General features: G+C 39.6%; 1 protein-coding gene across 1 annotated transcript; it reads right to left on the reverse strand.

Annotated features, from left to right (window-relative positions):
* Positions 1-2276: 2276 nt before the first annotated feature.
* On the reverse strand, positions 2277-11015 carry LOC104420510 (scopoletin glucosyltransferase-like). The gene is made up of 2 exons (XM_039302469.1): positions 10913-11015; positions 2277-3628 (listed from the first exon to the last, which is right to left on the reverse strand). The coding sequence occupies exons 1-2, from the start codon at positions 11013-11015 to the stop codon at positions 2277-2279; spliced, it is 1455 nt and encodes a 484-aa protein (XP_039158403.1).
* Between the last annotated feature and the right edge of the window lie 4682 nt (positions 11016-15697).

Consider the following 15697-nt stretch of genomic DNA (forward strand, 5'->3'; position numbering starts at 1 on the left):
AGGTCTTCAGACTTTAATAGTAGAGTCTGCAAAACTTTATACTAGACTGATAGAAACGTTTTGTCAGCTTCAAAATATTCCAGAAAGATTTCTCTAACAGAAGGCACTTGTCCCATGGAAAACGAGCCTCAGAATGCCACACTCGGTTGTCCAGGGGAAGAACATGTATGAGATTAGACAATCGGGGGTGAGTTTCTCTATCAGCAGCTCGACCTGTCGGTCCAGCATCATGATGGCTCTCATGAATTGCTTGCGCATTTCCACGGTGACCTTGTTCAGATTATCAGTCTTCTGGCAAGCCGACCTCTTTCAGGGGCAATGTCACTTACGACATTGATGTCGAAGACCAAATCCTTGGGTTTCGCGATGGATATAAGAAGGTGGGCTCATCATGGGGGGTGGCGATGAGGGTGGACTTGTAGCCTCTCATGGCGAACATTTTGGCCATGTCAATCATCGGGATCATGTGGGCCCAAGCCAGGTAAGGGAAGAAGAAAATATGAAGCTGATGGCTTTCACTACCCATTAGGCCTCTCAGGAGAGTGTTCTGCTACAGGAACGTATTCAGGATTGATGCCGGTGAAGCGCGAGAAAGATTTAGTAGTGATGCTGTTGACTTTTGAAAGCTGAGGTTTGTTTAAAGACTTCGAACCTGGGACAAATACATAAGGAGGGGCTTGGGAGTAAAGAGCGGGGTGACAAGAGAAAGTCAAGTTTGACTTCTTCTAGTCGAACATTATTTAAATGGTGACCACAAAGGTGAGTGGGATAGACATGTCTTCTAGTCAAGATCTTACGTCAAGCATGCAAGTTATAGGACAATCATCGGAAGAGGCAATTCACTCACTTGTCGAGTTATGCAGTGACGTCATGCGTGACCATTTGCACAAAGACGGGGCTTCCCATCAGAATTGGCCACGGGACATCCAATTTGGAAGGTTCCCTACTTTCTGCGCATGGAAAAGTCACTTTGGATAATCAATACATGGTCAATGAAGCTTGAGACATCCTCACGTCTCCTTCCAACTGCAGCTGGTAAAATGCAGCATCAGAGTGCCTCAACCATTACATGACACTAATTTTGGAGTTAACAATCGTCAAACGATTATTTAAGTATTATGATTTTTGAAAAACAATGGCTTGAATGATTTGGGTGATTTGATTTGTCAGAAAATATGACGTGGCTCACCAGAATCACTTAAATGGATTTATTGAGAAGTTTTTGACGAAAGAGCGGCGTGAACCCAAAAAAAAATTCATAAAATATATATTCCAATTATTTCCTCTTTTTTTTTGCTGGTCTCAAAAGCAAAAATCATGGAACAAACATTTTCTCCAAATAATTTTATTTAGAATCACAAAAAATCTATTTGTTTTCCTTAAAAGAAAGAAGCCACTAGTTTTAATGCTAGCTTAACACCTGCTGTAATGGAGTGAAGGAAATTTTTTCATCATAATGCTAGCATAACATCAATTGCATTTCTATCAATTATATCTTGTGGCTTACATGCCACCTTTACATGCAATAATAACGGTGACCGTTAGTTAAACATTTCCCTATGTTTTTCACCTCTTGTTATTTCGCATATGTTTCTTTCTGTTTTGAGATTGAACAACAGAGCTTGGGATCTCGTGGAAATGGATTACTTCTCCTGATCAATTGCGAGGATCAATGTGAGGGAACATTTGGAAACAAATTTAACAAGTTCTCAACTGGAAAATTGATGGATTCCATGATGTTGTTTGGTACATAAATTGCGCAACAAAATTTTAAAATATTTTGTGTCAAAAATTATCATTTTAGTACCAAAATTTTATGAGATCAATTAAGTGCCAAAACATCTTGATAAGTCATGTAAAATTTTCATTGCCTGAGTCACTTAAGTGATCACAGTGACATTTAAATAGTCATTTAAAAGTTTTGGCACCAAAGTGAGTACCTTATAATAGTTATAATATTGATATGTCCTTATCTTGTCTGTAGGATAAGCTATTCTCAGCTACAAAAATAATTTTTTCTTCTTTTTAATAAAACATTCATTCACGCAGAGTGCCAGAACGCGATGTTTCTCGCCCAAAATGCATGTAGTCTTTATTGGTAAAGATAATAATGCATCATCCACCAAGAATGTTAGGCAACAATGCAGGAATTGAACATAACGGCAGTAACTCCTAAAATGAAAGCATGGTGCGACATGTTTTCGGTCGATCATTGACGTATCGACAGAGTGGAAGAAACATTCAGGACGAGAACATACGGTACACTACAGTAGGCTTCATCTTGATTCGCGAGCAGCTTTGTGCTGCCTGAGTTCTTCGATTAACGAAGTCAAATCTGAGTCAGATGATCCACCTTCTCCAACAGCCTTCCTGGCCATTTCGCCAAGCTTTTTCGCCCTTCTTCTCATTTCCTCTGCCTCTTCACCAGCCATAATTCGTCTCACTGCCACCTCAATGTCATCTCTGCTTACAAAATCTGCACCAATTCCAAAATCGGCGTACTGTTTAGATCCAACGCCAATCCCGATCTGTAGCACTTGAGTGACCAGCTTTTCGTTATAGAATTGCTCAGCAAACATCGGCCACGTGACCATTGGCACACCAGCACATACTCCTTCCATTATCGAGTTCCATCCACAGTGAGTCATGAATCCACCGACCGACTCGTGATCGAGAATCAACACTTGGGGCGCCCACCCTCTTATGATTAGGCCCTTCCCATCCATTCTTTCTTCGAAACCATCGGGTAACCAATCCTGTTCTTCATTTTTATCTTTCCTCACAATCCATATGAAATCTTGTCGAGATGCCTCAAGCCCCTTTGCCAATTCTACCAGCTGTTGAGGACTGAATTTGGTCAAGCTGCCGAAACATGCGTAGATAACTGAGTTGGGCTTTTTCGAATCTAGCCATTTTAAGCATTCGTGCTGGCTGATGGATGCTTCCATACCCCTCAGTGCTTTATCTACAGTATCTCTATTGCAGAGTGAGACAGGACCGATATGCCAGGCCTTCCTTCCCAAGACATTCCTGTAATAATCGGCATAATCCTTTTCCAATTTGTAAAAGCTGTTGAAAATGCTTCCGTAGCCCTTTAGCTCTGATTCGACTATTTCTTTTGCTAAATTGGAAAAATCGGTATCAAGTTCTTGCCTTAAATATTCCGGTAGCTGAGTCCTTGTCAGCTTTATTTCTCCGGGGAGGTGAGGCACAATGAAAGTTTCCGATTCAGATGAAACTCTCTTGTGTGGTTGATATAGTGCGATGACTCTCATCGTGCACATGGCAAAGAAACTTGTCCCTCCAAAGGCTAGCCTGGGAATTTTCAACTGAGCAGCAACATCGGTAGCCCATGGAAAGAATAAATCTGCTATTAGACAATCCGGTCTATGTTCTTCCAGGATATGCAAGACCGGCTCCCGGAGCAGGCTCAGGGCCTTCCAGAATCTATCCAACAATTCCACCTGATTTTGGCTCCAAGTGACTGCATCCAAATTCTCCCAACCTTCTGGCAACCCTAATTTGACCGTTTGGATGTTGAAATCTAGACCCAACTGATGGACTCTTTCAATTTGCCTGGAAAAAAGGGTCGAACAGATTGGGGTGGTGGCAATGGTGACTTTTGCACCTGTTGGGAATAACGGATCCCCGAAAACCGGATTCGACACTAAATCGAACCCCTAAATCAATGTGGAAGCGAAGCCCGGGAAAACCACGTATCACCGATCCTAAAGCATACCACGGATTCGAGCGTACATTATTAGCCACAGATTAGACACCAATGCCGATAAGAGGAAGAGAATTTGTCCCTTGTTTGATCCTATTCGATCCGACGACGCCTTGAAGGGGAGAATACAGTGGTCTTGTGCTTACTGTTCTTTTTGGAGGGAGAGAGAGCGTTGGAGATGACATACGTACGTTATGCACCAAAAGGTGCGTCCTCTCTCTCTCTCTCATCCCTTTTATACCTTCCCCCATCCACGGGCCCTATTCCCGTGGGCCGGGCCTTTGGGCCCAAAGCATGGGCGGACGGGCCTTAAGCCCATCACCAATTAAAACCATCATCTCCCACTCGCACATGGTGGGCCGAACAGATTCTCTTTACCCTCTTCAACATTCATACGGTGAATAATCCGTGCGACAAGTATACTTTTGAGCTCGTTGCCATACATCTCGTTAGGAATATATAGCAGCTCATAATGGGCATCACACTCCGAGTAGATTTAGTATGCAGTACCCTAGATCGATCGATCACATTTATATCTCTCTTAATCTCTTTTAAACAATGATATATATATTATATTCACAATTATGATTATCACAAAGACAGTCATAATTGGTTAACCGGTAAATACAAAATTACAATGTGATTCTCCAAATTCGATCTTCCCCTTCCCTTCAAACTCTCAATTTCAGTTCAGCTTGCTTTTCTAGAAATATCCCATTAGATCGAATCAACTCATGACCATTGGCAACACCCTAAGATAGCAAACACTAAATAGAAATCTTGAGAATAAGTAAGAGTCATGAGGGGACAAATGAATTGAGGAACTCTTTTCCTCAAGAGTCTCACACGACATCAAAAGTTGAGATCAAACTTTTGCCACTCTTATTAGTCGTCTCATGCATACGTAGTATGAAATACGTATTATGGTATTAACTCCTTTCCCATGGAGCGTATGTCTACACTTTCAATACCGTACAGATGATAGTTCAGACATACCCAATGTCTAACTTGAGTTCACGTATCTACTCAATCATAAAATTCATCAGAACTCACATCTGGTATCATAGACAGATAAAGTAAAATATGTGGGGTATTTTACTTTCGGACATAGTAAGTATTATGTCCTCATCTTAGCACTTAGTTAAGGCGACATGCGTATTTTAAGCTTGAGCTCTCGATTATCACCTAGATAATAAGCTTAAAAACAGTCTCATCTCTATTTATCACACAGTAAATAGAGGCGATTACCCGTGTGAGTGGGCTAATCTTATATCTGTCCGACATATTTTCTCAACTTAAAATAATGCACTGAGCATTAAGATACATAAAGATCAAATAAAGATTCATAGGCATTAATGATGAAAAACACAAATTCATCAAATGTGAACACTTCAGGGAAATTACAATCTAGTACATCAGACTCTACGCAATCCTAGAGATTTTACATGGCCACAAAACACATCTCTAGGTTTTGGCTTTGTCAAAGGATCTGCTACCATTCTATGCGTAACATGTACTGTAAGTTCACATCTTTTCGTGCAATCATATTCTTGACAAAATTATACTTGGTATCTATATGTTTGGTCTTGCCATGATATTTTGGATCTTTGGTGTACGATTTTGCTGCTTGGCTATCACAGTTAACCAACAATGAATCTGCAGCACTTCAAATAACACCTAAATGATCCAATAATCTCTTAAGCCAAACATCTTCTTTTATTGCTGCTGATAATGCCACGAACTCAGTTTCCATCGTGGACAAGGCTATACACTTTTGTTTCTTACTACTCCAACATATGGTGCCATTATTCGGTAAGAAAACAAATCCAAAGGTAGATTTTCTTTCATTTAAATCTCATCTTCAATCAGCATCAGAATAGCCTTTGAGTTGCAGATCATTTCCATAATAACTCAACGTATAATCAGCAGTCCCCTTTAGATACCTTAGTATTCATTTAACGGCTTTCTAATGTTCTTGACCTGGATTGGATTGGTATCTACTCACTATTCCAACTACATAACATATGTCAGGTCTTGTACACATCATAGCGTACATCAAGCTCCTAATAGCACTAGCATAAGGAACATGCTTCATTTGTTCCTTCTATTGTGGAGTCATTGGACACAGTCTATGGCTCAATCCTTCACCTTTTGCAATAGGAGTGTCTATGGGTTCGCAATCTTGAAATCTTAACTCCAAGAATGTATGCAACATCACCCATGTCTTTTATATCAAAGTTGGAAGATAACCAATTCTTTACAGTATTAACAAACTCCATATTGCTTCCGGCAATCAGTATATCATCAACATATAATGATATGATCACAAATTGATCATTGGATCTTTTGATATATACACAATGATCCTTTGTCTATCATTGTAAAGTCATATGCCATTATGTCATTATGAAAACGTATATACCATTGTCTTGACGACTGCTTAAGGCCATATATCGACCCCCAAAGTCGACATACCTTTTCTTCTTGGCCTTTCACTATGAAACCAGCAGGTTGTTCCATATATATTTCTTCCTCTAATTCTCCATTGAGGAAAGCAGTCTTTACATCCATATGATGTAACTCAAGATCCATACTAACCATTATTGCTAGAATAATTGGAATCTAGGTAAATCTTACTACAGGAGAAAATGTATCTTAATAATCAATTCCTTCCTGTTGATTATACCTCTTCGCCACAAGGCGAGCCTTATGCCTTTCTATCGAGCCATCAGCCTTTTGCTTTATTTTGAAAACCCACTTGTTCCCAATAGCTCTGCGTCCTTTTTGGAAGATCAACCAGTTCTCAGACTTGGTTTGATTTCATTGACTCCATCTCCTCTTTCATTGCATAAATCCATTTTTCCTTACTAGGGCAATTCAAAGCCTCATTAATATTTCTTGGCTCATCCTCATCTTGTGGAGCAATTATAAAAGTGGCGACTTGTTCGCCGTATGGGAGATAGTACACTTAGCACATCATTCTCAATTATGCTCCCACTCGGATTAGATAATGACGATACCATCTCATCATGTGGTTGTAATTGAGAATGAGTTGAATTCAATTCATCACTTCTCATATTACTCCTGCTTGGACGAACTCCACTAATATCATTATCTTGATCCAATGTTTCAAATAGGGAGTAATATTCCCTTATTTCGCCCTTCTTAGGAAATTCATCCACGAAGAATGTGACATCCTGTGATTCAAATTCAGTTATACTCCCACTTTCCTGCTCACCTACGAACACATACCCTTTCGAGTGTTCGGAGTATCTCATGAAAATACTCTTCTTTCATTTGGGACCATATTTCCTAAATTTGTGAGAGGATTCATTATAGGCAGCACAACCCCATGATTTAAGAAAACCTAAGTCCGGTTTTTCTACCTGTCCATAACTCATATAGAGTGGAATTAACTGATTTGGAATGCACCCGGTTAAGTATATAGGCAGTAGTTAACAACGCATCACTCCAAAAAAGTGATATGTAAGTTAGCATGCGCCATCATGGACCTAACCATTTCCAGTAGGGTTCTGTTTCTTCTCTCTGCAACACCATTTTGTTGAGGAGTATATAGAATAGATAATTGTCTTTCTATTCCTTTTTCATCACATAATTTTCTGAACTCATCGATAAATATTCTCAACATCGATCGGATCTAAATACTTTTATTTTCTTGTCTAATTGATTTTCTACCAAGTTCATAAACATTTTGAAACAACTTATGCTTCAGATTTATGAGAAATCAAATAGACATATCCGAATCGAGTAGAATCATCTATAAAAGTGATGAAATAAACAGCCCAATGCCTTCCTCTCACATTCATTGAACCACAAACGTCAGAATGGATTAAATGCAGAGGAAATTCAGCTCTTTTACCTTTTTCAAATGGTTTCCTTGTCGTTTTCCCTTCTAGGCAATGCTTACATATGAGCAAATCGACTTTTTCAATATTGCCCAACAAGCCCTCTTTGGCTAGTCTTTTCATATGTTGTTGGCCCATATGACCAAGTCTAGCATGCCACCATATTCACATCATTATCATATAAAGTAGAAGACGTGAAACAAGAGAATAACATATTGACATCACCATAGTCAACATTTAGTACAATAAAACCATCCAGAAAGTGACCAAAATCATAGTAGTTTGTATCCAAATACAAATCTACACATCTATTATGGAAGTTCATACTAAAACCAAGCTTAAACAACATCAAAACAGACACTTAAATTTCGACGAATCTCTGGAGCATATAGGACATCATGTAGGAACAAGGTGCGTCCACCACGCATATTCAATTGGCAGGTGCCAATCCCTTTAACTTCAACTCTGAAATTATTTTCCACATAGATCCACATAGTTCCAATTGGTATCGTCGGAATTTTACAAAGGATCCTCTATCCTTCCTTACATGGTCTGTCGTTCCTGAATCTACAGTCCACAAAGGATTGGATTCAGCCAATAATGTAGAACTCGACACATAAGCAAAGTTCTCAAATGTGCAAGAGGTGTTTATCTTTTTTTTTTGCTCACAACAGTTGCGAGCATAGTGACCTCTCTTGTCACAATTGTAACACCTCACCCTTGACATTTTCTTTACTTGAGGACATTTTCCTCTCTTGTGTTGGTTAACTCTTGATTTCTTGCAATAAGGACTTGATCATTTGCATTCCCACATATTAAACGAATCAATACGCTTGCGCTTAGAGCACAAAGCCCTTTCTGAGCTAGAACCAGCATTGCAAATATCTATTTTCTTCTCAAATGCTGTTAGTCGGTCCTCAGCTAGCTCAAAGTGGCGCACATCATTTATAAGATCTTCCATAACATGGTCAAGAGCTTCTAGTGCTTCTTGCTTTTTCAGCACATATTGAATCTTCATATTCAATATTTCACAATTGCTGCCGTTTATATCAGCAATTACGTTCTTAGTTGCTAAAAACATCGATCTGAACACATCAGACATACATGCACGAATAATTAATGCCTATCATTTATGCATCCCTATTTGCACAGACCCATCATATCAATGAATAATTTCAAGTAAGGTTTCAGAATCAAAAGGTCACTACGTTTCCAATCATCCTCCAAAAATCCTAACTTAAAACTATCATTAATATGATTGTCATATGCAAAATCAATTCTATGAAGCTACAAAAACTTCTAAACTACCCACAACTAATTACCCACAGCAACTAGCAATAACATAAAGCAACAAACAATTTAATATCCAATAGAATAACTATGCTTTCACATAATACAACAATCCATTACACTAAGTAATATACACAGAAGAAAATATCAACATAGAAAAAGATATTCACACTCAATAACATCTCAAACTAATCTAAGAAATAAATAGGGAAAGTCCCTTCTAATCTATCAGTCAAAGTATCTGAGAAAACTGAAGGCACATTTGCCAACCATGGAAAAACTTTTAGAGAGCTCTCATGTCGCCACCAAGGCACATTTACTCTACGCCATGTGGCGCTTAATCTAAGGGTTGAAGTTTTGGCCAACTCAATCCTATAATACTCTCTTACAAAAGCTTCCACTAACCCCCTGTAATCCGAGACCACGTTGACCTCCCATAGCCGATCTTAACAATGCTTGGCATTCAGGTGGAAGAGTGTTCATCAAAACTGGCACCTTCTCAAAGTCCGGCATAAGATAACCATTCCAGATGATTTCCTGTATCATCTGATTGACCTTGACCATGTGTGATACTAAATCACCATCAAACCACCGATAATCAGCTAACTCTTTCATCAGCGTTTTCAGTCTACCTCTTCCTTCGTCCGTTCTCGGGATTGCAGATATCCGTGCATAACGCATCATAGTTCCTGCAACAAATGCAGAACTAAAATGGATCACTTTTAATCCACAATAAACAAAATGGAAAATACATAATTTTCCATGATTCATGCAACAAATGCAAAATAAAAAATGGATTACCTATAACTCACACAGACATAATTGAAAAGAAACAAATTCCTCTTCTTCTTCTTCTTCTTCTTCTTCTTCTTCTTCTTCTTCTTCTTCTTCTTTTTTTTTCGGGTCAACGGTCGGTCAATGGGTCAACGGTCAAGTCGTCGGACCGGTCAGACCAGTCGGGCCGTCCGGCCGGTCGGGCCGATTTGCTCGAACCGCCCGCACGTGCCGTGCGCGTGCGCGAGCTGACGTCACGCAGACGTTATCCCGCACGTGCCGGGCATCGCAGTTCGGGTCGGGTCGGGTCGGGTCGCCGGCCGGTGACCGCCCGCCAACCGGCGTCATTGCTGACATCATCGGTGACGTCACCCCAATGGTTACTGACCGTTGGGTGACGTCAGCATGCGTCGGTCCGTCGACCGGCGCGTGCCGGTTCACCGGCCGCCGGCGCCCATGCGCCGGTTCGCCGCCGGCGCGTGTGGCGCACGCGCTGGCCGATGCCAGCGCTTCGGGCGCGTGGCGCCCACACGCAGCGGCTTGTGGCCGCGCGTGGCGCCCACACGCAACGGCTTGTGGCCGCGCGTGTGGGCGCGTGCGGCGTCATCCGGCGACGCACGACATGTCGCTGGACTCGTCTCGACGAACCCTTTCTCCCAGTGCCTTTAGAATTTGATTTCGACTTACGAAAACTCAGAAAAATGGCCGAACAGTGCTCGGGTGTCGGGATTTTCTCCCCGATCCGTACGGCCGAAGGTTTTCGCGAAAAAATCAATGAAAAAAGCATCAAACAGGTCGGGAAAACGTGAACTAGGGCTTTGATACCAATGTTGGGAATAACGGATCCCCGAAAACCGGATTCGACACTAAATCGAACCCCTAAATCAATGCGGAAGCGAAGCCCGGGAAAACCACGTATCACCGATCCTAAAGCACATCACGGATTCGAGCGTACCTTGTTAGCCACAGATTAGATACCAATGCCAATAAGAGGAAGAGAAATTCTGATCCGATGATGTCAATTCGCCTTAAAGGGAAGACGGTGTCGCTGTTTGCGCTTCACTGTTTTCTTCTTTTTGGGAGAGAGAGAGCGGGAGAAGGGAAGATGTACGTACGTTCCAACCGATGCCATCTCTCTCTCTCCTCCCTTTTATACCTTCCCCCATCCACGGGCCCTATTCCCGTGGGCCGGGCTTTTTGGGCCCAGCATGGGCGGACGGGCCTTAAGCCCATCACCAATTAAATCCATCAGCACCGCTAGTTGCAAAGGTTTTGGCCATGTCCATCATGGGTATCATGTGGCCTTGAAGCACCAATGGGAGAAAGAAAATATGCAGTCGGTTACTTTCATTCTCCATACAGAGGGAAAAAGATAAGGCTTTGCTTCGTCTATGCAGATTGCAGAGTTTTATGAAGCTGGCTAACGTACTTCAATTTGAAGTATGTGTCTATGACCGTACATTGAGGAAAGCATCACAGGATACAGGATAAGATGAAAAGTCCTTGAAAGAATCAGCCAACTTGCTCAGAATCACATATCCTTATGTACGCATCTGTGAGGAAGCACCAGAAATTTCTTACCCAGCAAGGGAATATAATGTTTCCTAATGAAGGAAATATACAGATTAATGGTATGACCAGAAGGAACATAGCAATCCATGCTAAGTGGCTGGTCAGGCATTTCAAAAGAATCTTCATCGAGGATATTTTTATTCTACAGTTATAATGAGGAGAAAGAAGGCATTGAAGTTTCTATAGGCTGACCTGAATTCTAGAGAAGCCTGCATGATTTGTGAACATCATTTGCTTGTTTTACGTCATTTTTCTGATCTGGGACTTTTCAGTCTTGAAGGATATAAAATGGGCAAAAGTAGTCAGGCCTCACTCTATCACCATCAGCGTGTCCTGCCTATGTGTGGAGTGCTAGAAAATGCATGATTTATGTATTGACATTTTGACTCGACACAGTTCCAACAACAAGAGAAAATTTCTCAGCAGCAAATTTCCCATAATTTAAAAGAATAGAAGAAAAACAGTTCTAACAATCGCAGGCCTGACAAATGATAAATAAAATCTATTGACTACAAAATTCAATTAATGTCTAATAGACAAGGTAAGGAGCATAGAAGGCTTAGTTTGTAGCACCCATAAGATGATAAATTCTTACTTAAGTTTGACAAGAGAATAAGAAGATGCAATACGAAAAATCCAGTCGAAAGTTACATTGGTATTTTGGTTAACATAAATTGTTTTTTAGTAATCTGCCTCTCATATACAGTAGGAATTTCGGTTAATGTAAATTGTTTTTTCCCCTCGTTTAAGAACGTACTCAAGTAATTAGTAATCTGCTCCCCAATTGTAGAAGGAATTATCACTCATTTTCCAGAAGATAATATAATCTGATGCACGAACATTCCTACAGGCTTCATTCGCTATAGTAAAATTTTGGTTAACGTAAATTGTTTTTTCCCCTCGTTTATGCACGTACTCAAGTAATTAGCAATCTGTCTCTCATATACAGTAGGAAGGGCAAATATATTCACATTGCTGGAAGGAATATGTGCTGTTCAGGACAGAAGGGAAACATATTCACATGAACGGCCAGTTATCGCGTCCTTGTGAATCAAGAACGTGTTCATCTCTTTGACCAATCTCATGATAATACGAACATGACATAGCAGGAGGCCACCACTTTTGTTCAGGAGCTGCTCTATTTAATCTCAGTTCTTGAATCAAAGAAGTCAAGTCTGTGTAGGATGATCCACCTTCTTCGACAGCCTCTCTTGCCATTTCCTTGTGCACTTTTACCCTTCTTCTCATTCCCTCGGCCTCTTCACCCACCATAATTCGCCTCACTGCCTTCTCAACAGCGTCTCCTCTCAAGTTATCTCCAACCACTGTAGTTTAACCCCTATGCCAATCCGACCCTGAGCACATCGGTCACCAACTCGTTGCTATAGAACTGCTCAGATGATACGGGCCCATCAAGACCAGGCCCATGTCTTAATAGACAATCTCAGCCCATCTTCATTGAATCTTCGCCACTTATCACACGTGAAGTCAAGGCAGTGGACAGAAGAAGCAAAAGAATAAAATAAAAAAAATGAGAATCTCGACCGTGAAGAAGGAAAAAGGGGAAGAAGAGAAAAGAAGGAAAAAATTTCATGCGTAGCCAATCCAAACACCTCGACTAGCCAAAGTAACTACGAATCGCAATGCCTAGTAAGTATTGAAGCCAATGTTTCGTCTAATGGAAGTAATTTTGGAAGTTAAGGCACAAATTTGGAGTTATTTAAATTTTGAACTACGAGGTTTGATTAAGGAGTTTTTCAAGCTGCGATTTTTGTGGAAATTGTAGTCTAGGGCATTGTGAAGTAGTGGGGGCGTTGTGAAGCAGTGGGGTTTGATGAAAGTCAATTTCAAAGTATGGTTTGTTTGGAACGACATTCCAAAGTTTTGCATGTGAGTTAAGCGTAACGAATAATACATGTAAGAACAAAAGGCAACTGCACCAAGCTTCTTCAAAGCGCTTAGGACAATTTGTTGACAGTTGAACGTGGCTTAGCTGTTCGTTATATCTTAATATCATTTTTTGATTAATTGATAGGAATGCGAATGTGTCGGCTCAAGTAACCGTTGTAGGTTGGCTTTCAGCTTTTCCAAGGTGAATGATACTAATTCTCCTAAGAATTTTTAAACTCGTGTCATCAAAACAATGAAAATTTTATATTTAATCAGTTATGAATAAACATGTCTGTTGCATAAAATTTAGATCGAGTATTTACTACGTTTTGATATTTGTGAATGATGTGAGAATTATTTGGTGAAAATATATATTATGTCTGATAAACAAAGTTGAGAAATATTGTGTGTGTGTGTGTGTGTGTGTGAAATGTTTTATGACATGCATTTGGTTTGATTCGATTTATAAATCAGTTTATGAGATGAGTCTTGAAATGATTTAAGAATGTTTTATGAAAAGCATTTATGGAGGATGAGTTGAGTTGCAAAAGCTCTTGGTGATTGATCTATGAAATGTATTATGATATGTGAGATTGTTTATGGTTTAGATTTCTAGGGCTAAAGAATGATGATTGGGTGCTCAATATTGCTGTGAGCCCGGTAAGGGGCTTGTGGATATACGCACATTAGTCTATATTATCCTTGTGGGCTAAGCTATCAATTAATAATAAGTGGAGATGTAATCAAGGGAGAATCGTGGTCACCTTGTCATAGGGTATTATGCGTGATTATGGCTAGATACATGAACATAAGTTTAGTTGATGAAATGGACCATTAACGTATATTTTTATGAGATCAACCAATGGGCTGAATCATTGGTGTTTGATTTTTTTTATTATCTCAAGTATTCTTATTATGAATATATTATGTTATTTGTACCTTTACCAAAATATATATATATATATATATATATATTATGTTAAAGTAAGAAATATCAAATTTTGGTTTTGAAGGTTTGTTAAATTTTAGATTTGATGAAAGTGAGTCATGTCTGATTTTTAAATGTGCATAACGATTATTCGATCTGCTAAAAAAAATGTATTACTCACTGGGTCATGGTAACTCATTCCTTCTTCTTATTATGTTTTTCGGGCTCTTCAGTTAGTGGCCGTCATAGTAAAAGACTAAGAGTGTTATCGCGTGAACTTTTGGGAGTTGGATATTTTGGGTATATAAGTGAGATTGCGTCTTTTGGGGAAAATATGGCTTTGTCACTCCCTCATTTACATAGAATTTGGGGTGTGACATACTCCTTCCAATGTTGAGTTCCACTTGCAATGGGTCCGAACACTCCAATTGATCCGTGATTGAGGATGAGGACTTGAAGTGCCACAATGTTCTTTTTTTGCATTGTTGCCTACCATCCTTGGTGCGTGACGCATTACCTTTAATGATTAAAGTGTTCTCACACTCTGCGTGAATGAATGTGAAACTACAAACAATTTTAAAAATTGTTTTTGTAGCATAAAGTAACTTACCTCCACTCTTGAAATTGGGTAAATGTGATTGGAGGCCTGCATACAGGATAAGGACAGTATTAACTATTGTAAAGTGTTCATTTTAATATCAAAACTTTTCAAATGATCATTTAAGTTTTATAGTGATCACTTAAGTTATTGTGGTGACGAAAAATTTGATGTGACTTACCAAAATGTTTTGGGACTAAATTGTTCTCATAAGTTTTAGCACTAAAATGATTTTTTTTTTTTTTTTAAGTTCTCATGCAAAAGATAATCTAAAATTGTGCGGCGCATGATTTATGTACCGAAGACTATCACAGAATCCATCCATTTTCTACTATAGAAGTAGTCCATTTCCACAAGACCCCAATCCCTGTTGTTCAATCCCAAAAGAAAACAAAGGCGAAGTTACGAGAGGTGAAGAAAATTTTACCTACTTCTCTTTCTTTTTAGGGAAATATGTAGATTTTCGTAATTTTTAAGGAAAGTATTTGGAGAGAAAGTTTGCTCCATTATTTTGCTTTTGAGACCAGCAAAACAAAGAAAAATAATGGCAAAGTTGGAACATTTACTTTATGATTTTAGCTGTTGGTTCATGTCGCTCTTTCGTCAAATTTCTGATTTTTTTAAATTAAGAGCAAAACATTTTGTAAATGATAAATTCAGTTCCAAAACTTTATAAACACCGCTTTAATACAAAAACTTCTTAAAACATTCATTTAAGTGAAGTCGGCAAGCCACGCCAAATTTTGAAGGTGATGCCGCGTTTTCCCGCTGCAATTAGAACGAGACAGGAGCAAGTTTCAAGCTTCATCGACCACGTATTTGATTATCCGAAGTGAGATTTCCATGCACAAAAAATGTGACATCCTGATTTTCGAGTCTGATTTCGATAAGATAAAGTGGGCTTTTCATCAACGCGCTTATGACCTTATTCTCTGAGAGGCCCTCTCACAAGATAACTAACATATTGGGTGAAATCATTAAGGAATTTTAACGCAATAGATTTGAGAATTCGATCGAATTGATCGCTCGACCGAGTTGATCCGCAAGGGTCA

Source organism: Eucalyptus grandis, chromosome 9 (genome assembly GCF_016545825.1).
Source record: "Eucalyptus grandis isolate ANBG69807.140 chromosome 9, ASM1654582v1, whole genome shotgun sequence".
Taxonomy (NCBI): domain Eukaryota; kingdom Viridiplantae; phylum Streptophyta; class Magnoliopsida; order Myrtales; family Myrtaceae; genus Eucalyptus; species Eucalyptus grandis.

Bases quoted from the DNA above. Each gene is read 5' to 3' on its own strand.
- LOC104420510 (XM_039302469.1), bottom strand. From the start codon at position 11,015: ATGGAGAATGAAAGTAACCGACTGCATATTTTCTTTCTCCCATTGGTG. The intron at 3,629-10,912 runs GTGCTGATGGAT...TATTCCCAACAG, and splicing joins CAAAACCTTTGCAACTAGCG to GTGCAAAAGTCACCATTGCC.